Raw genomic sequence first — 14,368 nt, forward strand, 5'->3', positions numbered from 1 at the left:
TAAATCATGCTGTAGACCTAGTTGATTCATTTCCAATGTATGTGGTTTGTAGCTTTGATACTTGATACATTATGGTTCTTTGGAACTGACCACAGGAATGCCATTGTTCCGTCAACTGTGGGCTGAAACATGCATTATGTAATGTCATGCTGACTTATTTTAGTTTAAACAAACTAAAACTAAAAATAGGTCGTTCACATTGACCACCAACTTTACCAAACTTTTTCAAAATAATTTTTTAGAAGCTGAATCATTTGAGAAAGCGTCACATTGAATCTCTGAATGAGTACTCTTTCCCAGCACTAAGAATATGATTTTTCCTGTTTTGTTTGGGGTTTAGGACAGGGACAGTGATAAGAAACGTCTAGAGGAGTTGCTGGAAGAGAACATGTTACTGGAGATCTCTCAGAAACAAAGCATGAATGAGTCTGCTCACCTTGGCTGGGAACTTGAGCAATTGTCCAAGAACAATGAGGTCAATGAGGGTGAGTTCACCACAGTGCTTTCAGACAGAAGCTCAGTTTAAAATCTTTTGAGACAGTCTCTTTAATCTTGAACTTAGAATTTGTGTTTTTAACGCTAACCCAACACAGACTGCCTTAGAAAACACAGAATAAAGAGTTCAATTTGGGTCATGTGCTGATGGCCTATTTTCTGTTTGTTGCTTTTTTAAGAACTCATCCCAATGCAAATATATTGCCAACAGATATTTGCCGTTTTGTTCATGCAAAGTGAACAAATGCTAATTTGCTACTAATAAAGCTTTTGAACGTGAAGTTTCTAAAAACATTAAGCAGGCACAAATGGGAAACTTTCGGAGTTGATTAGCACGAAATCTGTGTTGACTTGAGAAAACTGGTTGCTGAAATATCTCTACCCTCAGGCTGTTTGTAAGCCGTTAGGTGTGTATACGTATTGTTTATATGTTAATGCACAGGTGACTCAGCATCTTTCTGCTGGATGTTTGCCACTCAGACTACTCAAATCTCAAATGAGTATAAATTCTAACTACAGAAATGCAATACAAATATATGCAAAATACATTAGTCAACATTTAAAGTGGATTAAAACCTTTCATCAAAGTTGTCCTGAAACCTAAAACCAAAAGCTCTTGTCTTAGGATAACTTTGATTAACTTTTTTGATCCACTTTAGATGTTGACTACTCTTTAAATAAAGGACATCGGATGCCCATTTTCCACAAGATGGTATGATTCTTTAGGGTCTTCATGAAAAGTATATAACATAACATTGGTTAAAATACCCTTTTTATCTTGTCAAAAATTGCTCTGTTCACAGTGACCCATTTCAGTGCATGTCCCTTTAAATGATAATGAGCTACTGTTCACCCCGCCCTTCTCTCCCATTCTTGCTTTAAAGTCACCATTCTTACTCATGCAGTTATAACTGGTCAAAAGGTTTAAAATACATTTGTAAATGACTTGTTAGTCATTAACAGCCACCTTTATAAACCCTTAAAAGCACTGCATGGATTTTTTGCATTATTGGGTGGTTGTGTACACAGCACACTGCCAAGACACATTTAAGTTTTAAGAAACAATATAAAGATTATAGTTGATAAATATTTATAGTTAAATATATAGTTGATAATATAAATAATCTGTTTTTGAGACCTTAAGAGTATAAAAGGTTTGCTAATAACTAATTTAATACCTTTAAAGGGAGGTTCAAAATCTCATACTAAGTTAACATCAAGGGATTTGACATCTAACTTAATATATTTATTTATGATCAGTTATAAGAAATTATTGGTAGATCGTGGAGCTGGGGTACTTTTAGTAAAAGGGGCACAATCTTTGGTTGATGCCCCTCATCTAGTCTGGTCAATATGTAATAAAGAGCTACACTGTTTTTTGGTCATCCACTACTACAGCCCGTAAGTCATTTGTGTTTGAGCTGAATGAGAGCGCATCCAGCCGACTGTTGAAGCTGGAGAAGGAGAACCAATGTCTTCAAAGCACCATCCAGGAGTTGAGAGAGGCCTCCATTAACATGGAAGAAGGTCAGCTGCACGCAGTGGAACTGGAAAGAGAGAATCAGAGCCTCAGCAAGAAGGTACTTTAAGTTTCTGCATTTCCTTTAAATGTTAACTGAGAGCCAGAATATTGAATGCTGATGAGATCTCTTCTGTGTTGTGTGTTTTAGTTGGAGTGTCTGCAATTCCAGTTGGACCAGGAGAAACAGACAACTCAAGACATGGAGAACCTTGGAGAGGAGCTGCTAAAGGAGAAACAGAGACTAGAAAAAACTCTAGAAACAATCCAAGCAGATAAAGAGAGACAGGTAAACGTTTAAAGAAAGAAAGCCCATGATGATCAGAACATTATATGAATTATGCATAAATATATCATTAAATATCATTCATAAATGTTGTATATTTGTATGTGTGTGTGGCCTGTTAGATCTCGGAGTTGGAGCAGGAGAAAGAGCACCTGTCCCAGGCCGTGAACTCCCTCAGGAAACGTGCTCAGGTGAACAGCGAGGCACGTGTGAGGGAGGTGGAGACAGAAAACCGTGTTCTCCACCAGACCATCTCTGAAACTGGCAGTAAAATAGCTCGTCTGGAGGCAGAGAAACGACAGGCGACTAAAGTGCTCGACTCTCTCCGTGAACGAGGAGAGCACTGTGAGGAGTTGGAAAGGGAGGTAACACGTCTGGAGCGTGTCCGAGAACAGCTGCAGAGGGAAACTGCCTCCTTGAAGATTGGCAGCGAACGTGCAGAGGCCCTGGAGCGTGAGAACGCTACTCTGGAACAAGACAATCGGCGGCTGAAGAAGCTGGCTGACACAGCGCAGAATGCCAGCCTGCGCTTGGCTGTTCTGGAGAAGGATCATCAGCAACTTGAGGAGGAGAACCTGGAGCAGCGACGTGCCTTGGAGACCCTGCGGCCCGCTGCCACTCGCCTGGCACAACTACAGCAAGAACATGCCGAACTAGAGCGGGAACACGAGGAGATGTGCCGCACACTGGAAGAGCTCCGCTCCCAGGCCAAGAGAAGTGAAAGACTAGAGAAAAACTACAGCAGTCTGAGCCAGGAAAATCAACGGCTCCAGCAGACCCTGGACAACAGTGCCACCAAGATTCAGGGTCTAGAGGGCGAGTTGAAGCAGAATGAGGCAGAGATGAAAAATCTGCGGCGAGAGTTGGAGGGGTTGAGGCAGACGGTGTCATGGGCGGAAGCAGTGGAGAAAGAGAAGAGAGGAATGGAGCAGGAATTGGGCCAGGTGGAGAAGGAGAAGAAGCAGCTGGAGAAGGAGACACGTAGGTTGAGGCAGCAGTTGGAGGTGAAGGAGACAGCGCTGGAAGAGAACTGCCTCAGGCTGGCCAGCATGGAGAAAGAAAGCACGGCTCTCAATAAAGATTTGGGCCGCCTTAAAGAGGCTGCAGGGAGACTTAAAGAGCTGGAGAGAGAGAACAAAGACCTGCAAAAACAGGCCACCATTGATAAGAAGACTCTGGCCACACTAAGAGAGGTATGATGCATTAGGATGAGTCAATCACATTCTATTATTCCAAGGTCAAAGTCTTGCTAATAACAAACCATTAACTATAAATATTACTTCAATAAACTCCTAATTTGCTGCTTATTAATAGTTAGTAAGTTAGTTGTTGAGTAGGATTAGGGATTTAGAATATGGTTATGCAGAATAGGTGCCAATATGTTAATAATAGGTATGCTAATAAATAACTAGTTAATAATAAGAATTGGTCCCTATTCTAAAATGGTACCAAGTTCTCTTTGTATTGTTTTGAAAAAAAAAGAAAAAAAAAAAAATATATATATATATATATTTTTTTATATTTTTAAAGAAAAAAAGTGGTGTAACCATAACGTAAAAATTTATCATTATTATATAAAAATAGAAAAATGTACTGTAAAGTAGGGCTGTCAAATAGATCAATCATGATTAATCACCATCCAAAGTAAAAGTTTGTTTTTACATTATACGTGTGTGCATGTATAAACTTTCTGGATGCGATTAATCACAATTAATCTGTTTAACAGCCCTAAGAATTATGTTTTTGAAGTTGCATCACACATTTTACAATCTGATCTAACCTTGCCTAAAAAGGTCAGATTATCTGATATATTAAAGTCACAATGTATCCTTAATGACAGATCATTTTGTCCACGTTATGTTGTAAATCAGAGTGAAACTGATGATCAATATGGTGTTGATTGGATGGGGGCAGATCTGAATGGAAGCTTGCAGTTGATTTTAAAATAGAGGGCAGGATTTAGGTAGACTACCTAAATGATTGGAGAAGTCTGTCATTTGTCACCAGAGACCAATTATGTCCATTTACTAAGAAGATCAAATTATGACATTTTGGTTAAACATTTGGTCATGTTTTGTTGAGCAGGAGCTGGTGAACGAGAAACTGAGGGTGCAGCAGCAGTGTAATGAACTGGAGAAGCTGAGCCATGAGCTGGAGAAGATCGGCTTGAACAGAGAGAAACTCTTACAGGAAGAACACAGCTGTGAAGACAAGTGAGTGAGATTTGTTAAGAAAATTATCAGGCTTAGAGTTCATTGCTAGTTTGTAAGTACAAAGTGTTATAAAGTGTCTTGTTTGTTTTATGTGAACGCTTCCCTCTGAAAGGTGTAGCAGGTGAGGAGTTGCTAAAGATGTAGATGTATTTGTATCTGTCTCATATACTTTACATCATCACCACTTTTCTCCACTCGGTTTTCCTCTTAAGGAAAGTGTTGGGATTAACATGTCATGAGTAGCAATAGGAATAGTTTTTGTCAGTGAGAATAAAGTAACACATTACATTTTGAATGTAAACTGTACACAAAAAGAGAGAAAGTGTTATGTAAAACAAGCATATTACCTCCTATGTAATCAGTTTTATAAGGAGAGTTATGCAGAAAAGTAGAGTTTCCTCAACACTGTTCATTACCTTATAGTCAAAGTGCATGCTATCTTTACTCTAGTGTGTTGCAGTGTTCTAAGCTCTTTAGATTATTGTGGTGAGAAGGAGGTTTGCTGTGTGTAGTGCTGTGTTTATAATAATTTCTTTCATATTGAGGCCACAGTATGAAGTAATTAGAGGCCTGACTCCGGTTTGATTAGTTTTCTCTGGAATGTTCCCCGTAGAGAGGGTTCAGTAGTGAAGTATTCATCTTTCTCTATAAGGAACTAGACTCTCTCCCTCTCTCCCCCACCTCAAACCCTTTATTGCGGTGAGTGTGACAAGTGGCATGTATTTGTAAGTTAGATCAAAAGAAACAAACGTGACTTAATGTTTGCTGAAACATTTCTCACCAGCTAATAGTGTCATAAAACGCTAGCTGTCGCTAATCACTTAATGTTTGAAGACGTTTACTACTAACAGTCACATTCTACTGTGCTTAGTAATCCATCCAAGAGAGTCTCTGTGCGTGTGTGTGTGCGTGCGTGCGTGTGTGCGTGCGTGTGTGTGTGCGTGTGTGTGTGCGTGCGTGTGTGCATGTATGCATGTTTCTATTATGAAAGATATTCAATTGTTCCTTTAACTTTTGCAATGTTGATATTGTTAACTAAAGCTATAATTGGTTTGTTAAAAATAAAATAGAATATAAATATTAGATAAAAAAACTTGGTTGAAGTTAAAGTACTAAAATGACTGACAACCAAGAACAAAATGTAATGAAAGTGTCAAAATCTTATAACAAAATTAGTAAAACATAAAGACTGAAAATACAATTAAAAGCAAATTTAAAATACAATAATAGTATATAAATAATACTAAAGTAATACTATGGACATTTTCAGCCCTTTTTTAATTAAACTTTTTTAAAAGACTTTGAATACTCAGTAGTTTATTTGTCTTCTGATATTATCCAACAGTGGGAAAAAAATAATAATTTCACTAAGATCTCAAATCAGCATTGTTCTATGGTGGAAATGGCATTTATATATATATATATATATATATATATATATATATATATATATATATATATATATATATATATATATATATATATATATATATATACATATACATACATACATACACACACACACACACACACACACTACTTTGTTTTACTAAAGCTAGTATTATTGATAGTGTTTTAATGTATCCTAAAGATACACAATTCAAAATGTTTTCCATGTTTGTCATATCTATACAAGATCACAACTTAATTAGAAATGACTTTGGTAGAAAAAGCTTCTTTAGAGGAATATGCCACAACTATGGGACAGTCATAATATGTGTAAAAATTCATGTTACCCATTTTCACACAATCATTTATAATGGTATGTTTATTTCATTTGACTTCTTTGTTTAGAGTTTGTTATATGGGTAATGAAAAAAAAAACAGAATATTCCTAAGGCTGATGTAATGATTGATGACTTCTTGTATTCGATTTTTCAGATTCTGATGCTCACGCAGGTTGAACATCATAACATACTGACCTTCCACTTTCTCATCCTTCAGTAAATATAAGATCCTGGAGACAAAGATTGAGTCTGCACTTAAGAAGACTCTGGAGCTGAGAGAGGAGAAGATCCAGAGCCTGGAGTCTCGGCTGGAGGAGAGCAGCAGCTTAAACCAGCAACTTCGCACTGATCTCTGCACTGTATGTTCACGCTTTCTCAAACTACTAACATGCATGTACATGTCAAAACAAAGAAAGCTGGGGAGAAAGAGAAAGAATGTATCTGATTTATTACATCTAATGTCAGACAGTTTTGTTCTGATCTATCCTCACCAGGTTAAAAAGAACCTGGAGGCCCTCAAGCAAAGGCAAGAGGAAGAGGCGGCTCACTCGGAGATCTCCCAGCAGTCTTTGGGGCAGGATAGATGGAGCCCAAATAAAGAGAAGTGGGAGACTGAGCATAGGGAGACCACAGCCGAACTGCTCAAGCTGAAAGACCGACTAATCGATGTTGAGAAGAATGTAAGACGGCATATTTACTTTCAGCCATGGGGATTTTTCTTTCAATTAAACTTGAAGGCTTTGAATACTCACTAGTTTGTTTTGTCTATTAACATTATCCAACTGTGACCTCCCCAGAATGCTGCCCTGCAGACAGAGAAAAATCTTCTGAAGGAGCAGTTGAAGCAGTTAGGTTCCCAGAATGCACAGCTCAACGCACAAACACTAGCTCTGCAGAAACAGGCAGCGTCCTTACAAGAGCACAACACCACTCTTCATAAAGAGACTGCTAAACTGCAGGTACAAAAACACTGTATTTTGACCCTGCCTTACTTTTTTCTGTGGAACTCATACATATGCCTTCTAGTAGTCGTTTGAAAATGAACATAGCCTTTAACAAACAAATTACAAATAGAAGACAGAATTGTGAATAAGGACATGATGCCATTATCTGAATTTGGCATTTTTGCATGGAAATTGTCCTGCACATGGTCCATTGAGCCTGTTAAGATTGTACTGCTGGTCAGTGCTTTTTGATCTCCAAAAATATCTGACATTGTCAGACACATAGAAATGATTGACATGACCACTGCTTAGCAGGGCTAGCAAATCCCCTGCGAGAACAGGTGAGGAAGCCTGTTCTGTTTTTTTGGCCGTGTAAGGGTCTTTAGTGCCCAGAGAAAGCAATTTTGTGACCTCAAGGGCTAAAAAAATGACAGGTGTGATGCTTTTGAGGAGGACTGACAATTTCAACTGTTCACCTCTGACCCATACAGCAAGAAAGGTATTTACCAGATGTCGCACAGGTCATACAAGACTGGCTCATGCATTTTTGCTTTTTATTTTATTTGTTATACTTGCCTTGCCTTGCCTTTTGTAATTGATTTCATTTTATATTTTTTTTTATTATTTAATTTTATTTGAGAATAGAGGTTAAAAAACAACTTTTTACCTTTTTTTTTTTTTTTTTTTTTTTTTTTTACATTTGATGTGATATTATGAAAGCTTAAAATAGATTATTAAAATATACAAAACCGAATCAATAAATGTCCAATTTTCACTTTTATTTTGTGTTCAGGTGGAAAATTCAACACTAAGCTCCCAGAGCTCATCTCTCATGGCTCAGTACGGAGCTTTACAGACCCAGCTACAAACTCTGGAGTCAGAGGCCGAGTCTCTACAGAAACAGCGCGAGGAGGCGTGTGCGGCCCGCGACCGGGTCACGCAGGACCACGAGCGCCTGCTTGCCGTGCACGAAAGGCAAGCGACTGAGTACGAGCAGCTCATGACCCGACACGCAGGACTGAAGGGCAACCAGAGAGCTCTGGAGCAAGAACACCGCGCACTGGAGAGCAAGTCAGTTCCTTTTCAACCCGATCAGTCCTCTAAATATGCATTCATCTGCCATCCAGCTCTACTTCAGAAAATGATGCCTTTATGCCTATATGTGAAATGGAAATCTAGCTTACTACATATATTGTATATCACCTACTACTTTAAAATGGACAGTTCACTCAAAAATGAAAATTCTGTTATTAATTACTTACCCTCGTGTCCTTTTCATCAGAAATATCTTAATTTGTGTTCTGAAGATGAATGAAGGTCTTATAGTTTTGTAACGACAGGAGGGTGAGTAATTAATGACAGAATTTTTTTTTTTTTGGGTGAACTATCTCTTTAAGAAGTATTCCATTGTCAGGTGGCATTGCCAAAATGAACAATGAACATATCCAATAAGAATTCTTCATATTTAGCCTTATTTTCTGTAGTGGTTGACACAGTAGGTGACCTTTTGTTGAGTTATTGAGCCCTTCCATAGGTTGCAGCTTGTATATCGTTCTGTCTGCCAATAGAGTAATGAACTGCGTCTGGTCTAAGACGCCACAATGACCCTCATACCATTAGGACCGCTGATGGGACAGAGACGTTGAGAAATGGAGGGCATTTAAAGGGATAGTTCACCCAAAAATAAAAATAAGATGTTCATTTTTGGGTGAACTATCACTTTACTAGCAAGAAACAGTTTTGGTAAAAATGGTCTTTGCTGTAAGTAGATGCTTCCGGACTAGCATTATTTTTAACTATATGCAAATCTTTTTTCATGATATTTTTAGGCATTAAGGGTCAACTTGTCCTGCAGTTTAGTTTTTGACTGTTTGGATTTCAGTGGTGTTGCTAAAGAAACAACCCCACTGGGAATCTGGTGGACCACAGTGGAAAATATCCCTTATTTTTATGCGCACACATTAGACATTAATGAGCACAACCTGCTCCAATACACACTGATCCTCTCACGCGTGCCTGTCACACTCATTTTTCCATGGTGCAATGTGGAAAGTTGTGTCTTTTTGTTAGAGACAGGAAAAACATGGTTCTGTTTGCCTTAATGTAGTTTTGTAGTCTCCCCTTGGCTGTTTTATCTCTCTAGCTCATGAATAATGCAGTAGTGTGTCTCTGGGGGCCTCGGCTGAGGGGTTCAGCAGATGGCTGTCAGGGCCCCAATCAGCTGTAATGTCCCCCAGCCTCAGCGTCCATGTCCAACACTCCACATGTCACACACACTCAATTTCCTAATTACTTTATTTATGTAAATTTCCATCATCCATTTACAACACAACTGTTTTTTTGGAGGAGTGTTGGAATATGAAACAGGTTCCCAAGCTTTTTTTTTTTTGTCAGCTGAAACCCCTTTGGGCTTGAATTATTTACTTGAAATGCCCCCTATGATTTTAAGTAATGCTAACCTTTCAATAAATAATGTAACATCTCCACAAATAATTTAATTAAAATAAGTTTTAATTAAAAAATTTAAACTGTCATGGAGAAATAGAATTTATAGAAGTGATGGGAAATAAAAATAGAAAAAAGTCTGAGGCACTTTTTCTGGTTCAGAAGTTAATAAATAAATAAATAAAATAAAACTTGGCCCATCACACATGCACATTTAAAATTGTCAAACTAAGTATAATCTATTGTATTTTTTTTAAATATATATATTTTATCAAAGTGTTTGGTTTAATGTGTTTAAATGATTTACTCTTAAAATTATTTATTTGAATAATTACCAGTCATTTAAAAAGTAATCTTAGAATTAAAAAATAATATATATATGTATGTATGTGTGTATATGTTTGTATATGTGTGTATATGTGTGTATGTGTGTGTATATGTGTGTATGTGTGTTCCTAGGGAATTGTGAATGTAGATAGGTGCACAAATATTAAATATAGCATCCTCCTTCACTTCCTGGAAGATCAGTGGGGAAATCCTGCTGTAAATGAGTTTTAATCAGAATGTGCTTCCTTATGCTCCTGAATCATTTGACTTGAATGTATTTTAGAGAAAAGTCTAGTTAGAATCACTGCATGTGTGTGTGTGTGTGTGTGTTGAACAGATACACTGTTCTCCTGAAGCAGAAGGACGCTATGGAGGCACTGGAGGCGTCTCTACACAGGGACCGAGAGAGTCTGGGAGAGGAAATTCACAAGAACACTCTTATCCTGGGGGAGAACCGTAGCTTGAGAGAAGAAGTAGACAGGTTAGAGACTCTTTTTTTATCAACAAAACCCACTCAGTAGTCAGTATTAAGTTGAAAACATTAAAGAAGCTGAAGTGAAGGATTTATTTTAAATATCTACTGCCCTCTGCTGGCGGAAATAGACTACAACACTAGCGCAGCAGTAATAATCTTTATGGATGCACAGCATTTCATTTACTATATCATCATCAAAGGTAATTTTATTTTATTATTGTTGGCTTTGTTCATTTGTTATAAAATATAATATGCACATACACGTGATTATTTTTTTAAACTATAGGGTGCAACAGTGACTAAAGGCTCATTGAGATAAATGGTGTGTTTGACTTTCTTCTTCTTTAAACCACTAGATGGTGCAAAACGTTCACTTATTTAATAATTAAATTAAATAATTAAATTTAGATGGTAAATATCATATATTAAGCTGGTTGTCAACCTCCTGAGATAATCATCATATTTTTTATGAAACATCATAAAAAAATAAAAAATATATATCAAAAAATGAAATATCAGATATATTGTTAATACTGTGAAACTATATTAAATTGAGATCTCCTTCAATCCATTTAGAATCTTTATTGATTTATTTAAAATGATTGTTTCGGTAATTTTCTAAATGGCCATGTTTTAATGACAGTATATTTAAGATATTTGAAGATTTTTTTTGTATTTTATTTGTAAAAGTAAGGAGAAAATACTACACATTTGCTAAAGGGATTGTTTTCATCATGTATTATACACTACAAATTACTTTAGCTGAAGTATTTGTATAAATACTGGAGATCTCTTGTTGTGTAAAAGGCCCACCTTGCCACCTCGTACATTTGTAATATTTTGAGTAGAAACAAGCCCCATTTATGGTCTATTTTCACACAAAATCTGTTGCTCCATCAATGTTCAACAATAAAAAACAAATCTACAATTAAGCATTATGGGAGTAGTGAAAAGCACCTTTTTCTTTTTTTGTCATTTATTACTCAACCTCATGTCGTTCCAAACCCATAAGATATTCTTGATGAAATCCGAGAGCTTTCTGATCCTGCATAGACTGCAAGGGAACTGGCCCAGAAAGGTAGTAAGGACGTCGTTAAATTAGTCCAATTGATATTAGCGGTTCAACCATAATTTAAGCTACGAGAATACTCTTTATGTGCAAGCATACAATGTCCTAACTACATTTCTGGGCCTTGAACGTGGTAGTTGCATTGTTGTAAAATAAGCAACACATACAATTGAGGGCAAATGTTATATTATATTAAATATATCAAATAGTACTATCTAAGCCTCTGATTATGTACCTCCAGACTGACACAGACCCACACGCAGCTGAGGCGGGAGTATGACAGCCTGCAACTGCAGACCAAAGATCTCAAGACCTCTCTGAACGAGTCCCAGCTGGAACTGAACCGCTGGCAGGGGCGTTACGACCAACTGAAAGAGCAGCATCAGGGCCTGGACATCTCCATGACCAAACTGGACAACCACTGTGAGGTGAGAGACACCTTATATAAGAAGTTAACTGAAACTAGATACGCAATCTGCTTCTTCGGAGAACCCAAGACTGTATTATACCATCACATACGAGACTAGATATTGATCCCAGGCCTTGAAATTGATTATTTTTAGCTGCTAGTGCTAAGATATCTTTCTTTCTCTGAATTTAGCTGCTAACCCGTTTGAAAGGAAACTTGGAAGAGGAAAACCATCATCTTCTCAGTCAGATCCAGATGCTCGGCCAACAAAATCAGACCCTGCTGGAGAGAACCATGGAGAGCAAAGAACTTTACCACGAAGAGCAGAAACAATACATGTGAGCAGTGTGTCATCATATCATCAATGGTTTTTAACCCCTGTACTAGGTGTATGATCCTAGTCAAGTTTATGATCTTTTCATACTGTTTCATCAAGGTAATAACTGGATGAAAAAAAATCTGTGGCTAGTCAGAGGGGGGTTAGAACTACTTCAAATGAATATATTTATTATCTGGAGTGCTTGACTGAGGTGGGGGTATCTAAGAAATCCTATCAGAAAACTAATCAAGAAACTTGTGGTCAAACTTTCCTAACGCCATGCTTTTCATTTGTATCGTTTCCTTTTACAGTGATAAGCTGAATTCTTTACGGCGACAGAAAGAGAAATTAGAGGAGAAGATCATGGACCAGTATAAGTTCTACGACCCGACTCCTAAAAAGTGAGTCCATCTGTGGCATCTAAATGGTTTAAGACTGAATAGAGACTGTTTTTCTAGGCCTATTTCTCAAGTTTAACGATTTTTTTACTATGAATGTTTAATACAAGAGAATATTTTGTGACTTTTTTTTTTCTCTAACACAGGAGCCGGCATTGGGCTGGAGCCAAAGCAATAGCAAAATTCATCAAACCTAAGAAAGACAGTCAACGAGAACGAACTGACGCTCCACGCGAGAGAATCCGAAGCGCTCCTGACATCCCTCTGCCGGAGATCCCCACATGTATAGACTGTCCCGAGAGCACACCACCCCTTCCTCCTCCACCGCTGCCCCCCAGACAGTCACGTCTCAGTCTGGACTCCATGAACAATCACTCTGCAGAGGAGAATCATATACTGTCCCCAACACTTTCACCTGCCCTCAACGGCCGAGGTGAGTGCTGCTGTCACAGGGCCGAACTGAGCCCCCTCATGAAGTAACACAATGATGGATTCCCTCCCAATATTAGAGGAATAGTTCAATAAAAAAAAATACAATTTTTATTTTACTCTGTCTGTGGAACATAAGAGAAGATATTCCAAGAACTTGCTTAAAGTATCTTTTTTCCACTCTTATCAAATGGTACAAAAACTTTTTGGTTGCCAACATTCTTCAAAATATCTTCTTTTATGTTCCACAGAAAAAAGTAAGTCAGGTTTGGGATGACATGCGGATAAGTAAAAATCTCTTGAAATCATTGACTTGGAAATTATAGCATAATAGATAAGTGGCACCATCGATAGGGAAAGTGATGGGAAATTAGGCCGAATTGCTTTAGTATTGATTGTGAAATGCAATAGAGTCCATTTGAATCATTTTCTAGATGCCAATTATTTAAGCGGCTTTGGAGTTTTGGCCCAAAACCGCTTTCACCAACTGAACATTTTCCGGTCTGCACTAAAAAGTTTTAAACGATTTCATTTTAGTTAGCGTATACTAGTTTTATTGTGCTTTAGCTATCTGTCTTTTACACTAGGGGGCGCCATGCGACTTTTTTTTTTTTTTTTAGGTTTGCTATAATTACAACTTATTTTTCCTCCCGACGGCCACTCAATGAACTAATCCCATTGTAAATTTCCAATTTCAGTCTATCATTTCTCAGCTTTCCAAGCACAAATACTTTCCCAAGTTTCACGCTATATTGCATGGCCAAACTAGTCTTCAAAGGGAACCTCAGGGGCTTCATTCTTCATGAATCATAAATGTAACTGTTTTTTAATCTCTGAATCATCATTTCTTCTCTTCCACTGACCCATCTCTCTCCTTGTCTGTGTATCTGTCTGTACATTAACCCTCACACACTCCAGCCCCACCAGCAGCAAAGCGTTTCTGCTTTCTCAGGAGCAAGAGCCAGGAGAAAATGCGCGTTCAGGGGACGCCGCCGCCCTCTCGACGATCCATCACCAGACGCCTACGCTTCTGGTCCTCATCTGACAGCATCGTTCCCTGCCCCCCCGCCGAGCCCTTTCCGCATATCGGCCATTTCTAACACTTCATCCTTTCCATCATCATCACCATCGCCATAACAGCTGCTTACTCTATCATTACTCTTCCCATATACCATTATTATTATTTTGTTTTTTTAAACATCAAACTACACTTACTAGCTAGCCAATGAACACTCTGAGCTAAACGCAAAAAAAAAAACACACTCAGGAATAGATTTTCTTGTCACTCTCACCACCACAGGCTCAAAGTGCTG

At 37.9% G+C, this 14,368-nt stretch overlaps 1 protein-coding gene across 1 annotated transcript in view; it reads left to right on the top strand.

The window, feature by feature from the left end:
- LOC132112948 (protein Daple) overlaps positions 1-14,368 on the top strand; it is a 66,205-nt gene that overhangs the window by 38,613 nt on the left and 13,224 nt on the right. The window contains exons 12-25 of the mRNA XM_059520712.1: positions 341-485; positions 1,894-2,075; positions 2,166-2,303; positions 2,423-3,493; positions 4,386-4,513; positions 6,458-6,599; positions 6,735-6,920; positions 7,038-7,199; positions 7,978-8,255; positions 10,294-10,437; positions 11,742-11,928; positions 12,102-12,247; positions 12,540-12,629; positions 12,773-13,059. Coding sequence (XP_059376695.1) covers positions 341-485; positions 1,894-2,075; positions 2,166-2,303; positions 2,423-3,493; positions 4,386-4,513; positions 6,458-6,599; positions 6,735-6,920; positions 7,038-7,199; positions 7,978-8,255; positions 10,294-10,437; positions 11,742-11,928; positions 12,102-12,247; positions 12,540-12,629; positions 12,773-13,059 — 3,286 coding nt within the window. The remainder of the gene's footprint in view (positions 1-340; positions 486-1,893; positions 2,076-2,165; positions 2,304-2,422; positions 3,494-4,385; positions 4,514-6,457; positions 6,600-6,734; positions 6,921-7,037; positions 7,200-7,977; positions 8,256-10,293; positions 10,438-11,741; positions 11,929-12,101; positions 12,248-12,539; positions 12,630-12,772; positions 13,060-14,368) is intronic.

This window comes from Carassius carassius, chromosome 32 (genome assembly GCF_963082965.1).
Source record: "Carassius carassius chromosome 32, fCarCar2.1, whole genome shotgun sequence".
NCBI lineage: Eukaryota > Metazoa > Chordata > Actinopteri > Cypriniformes > Cyprinidae > Carassius > Carassius carassius.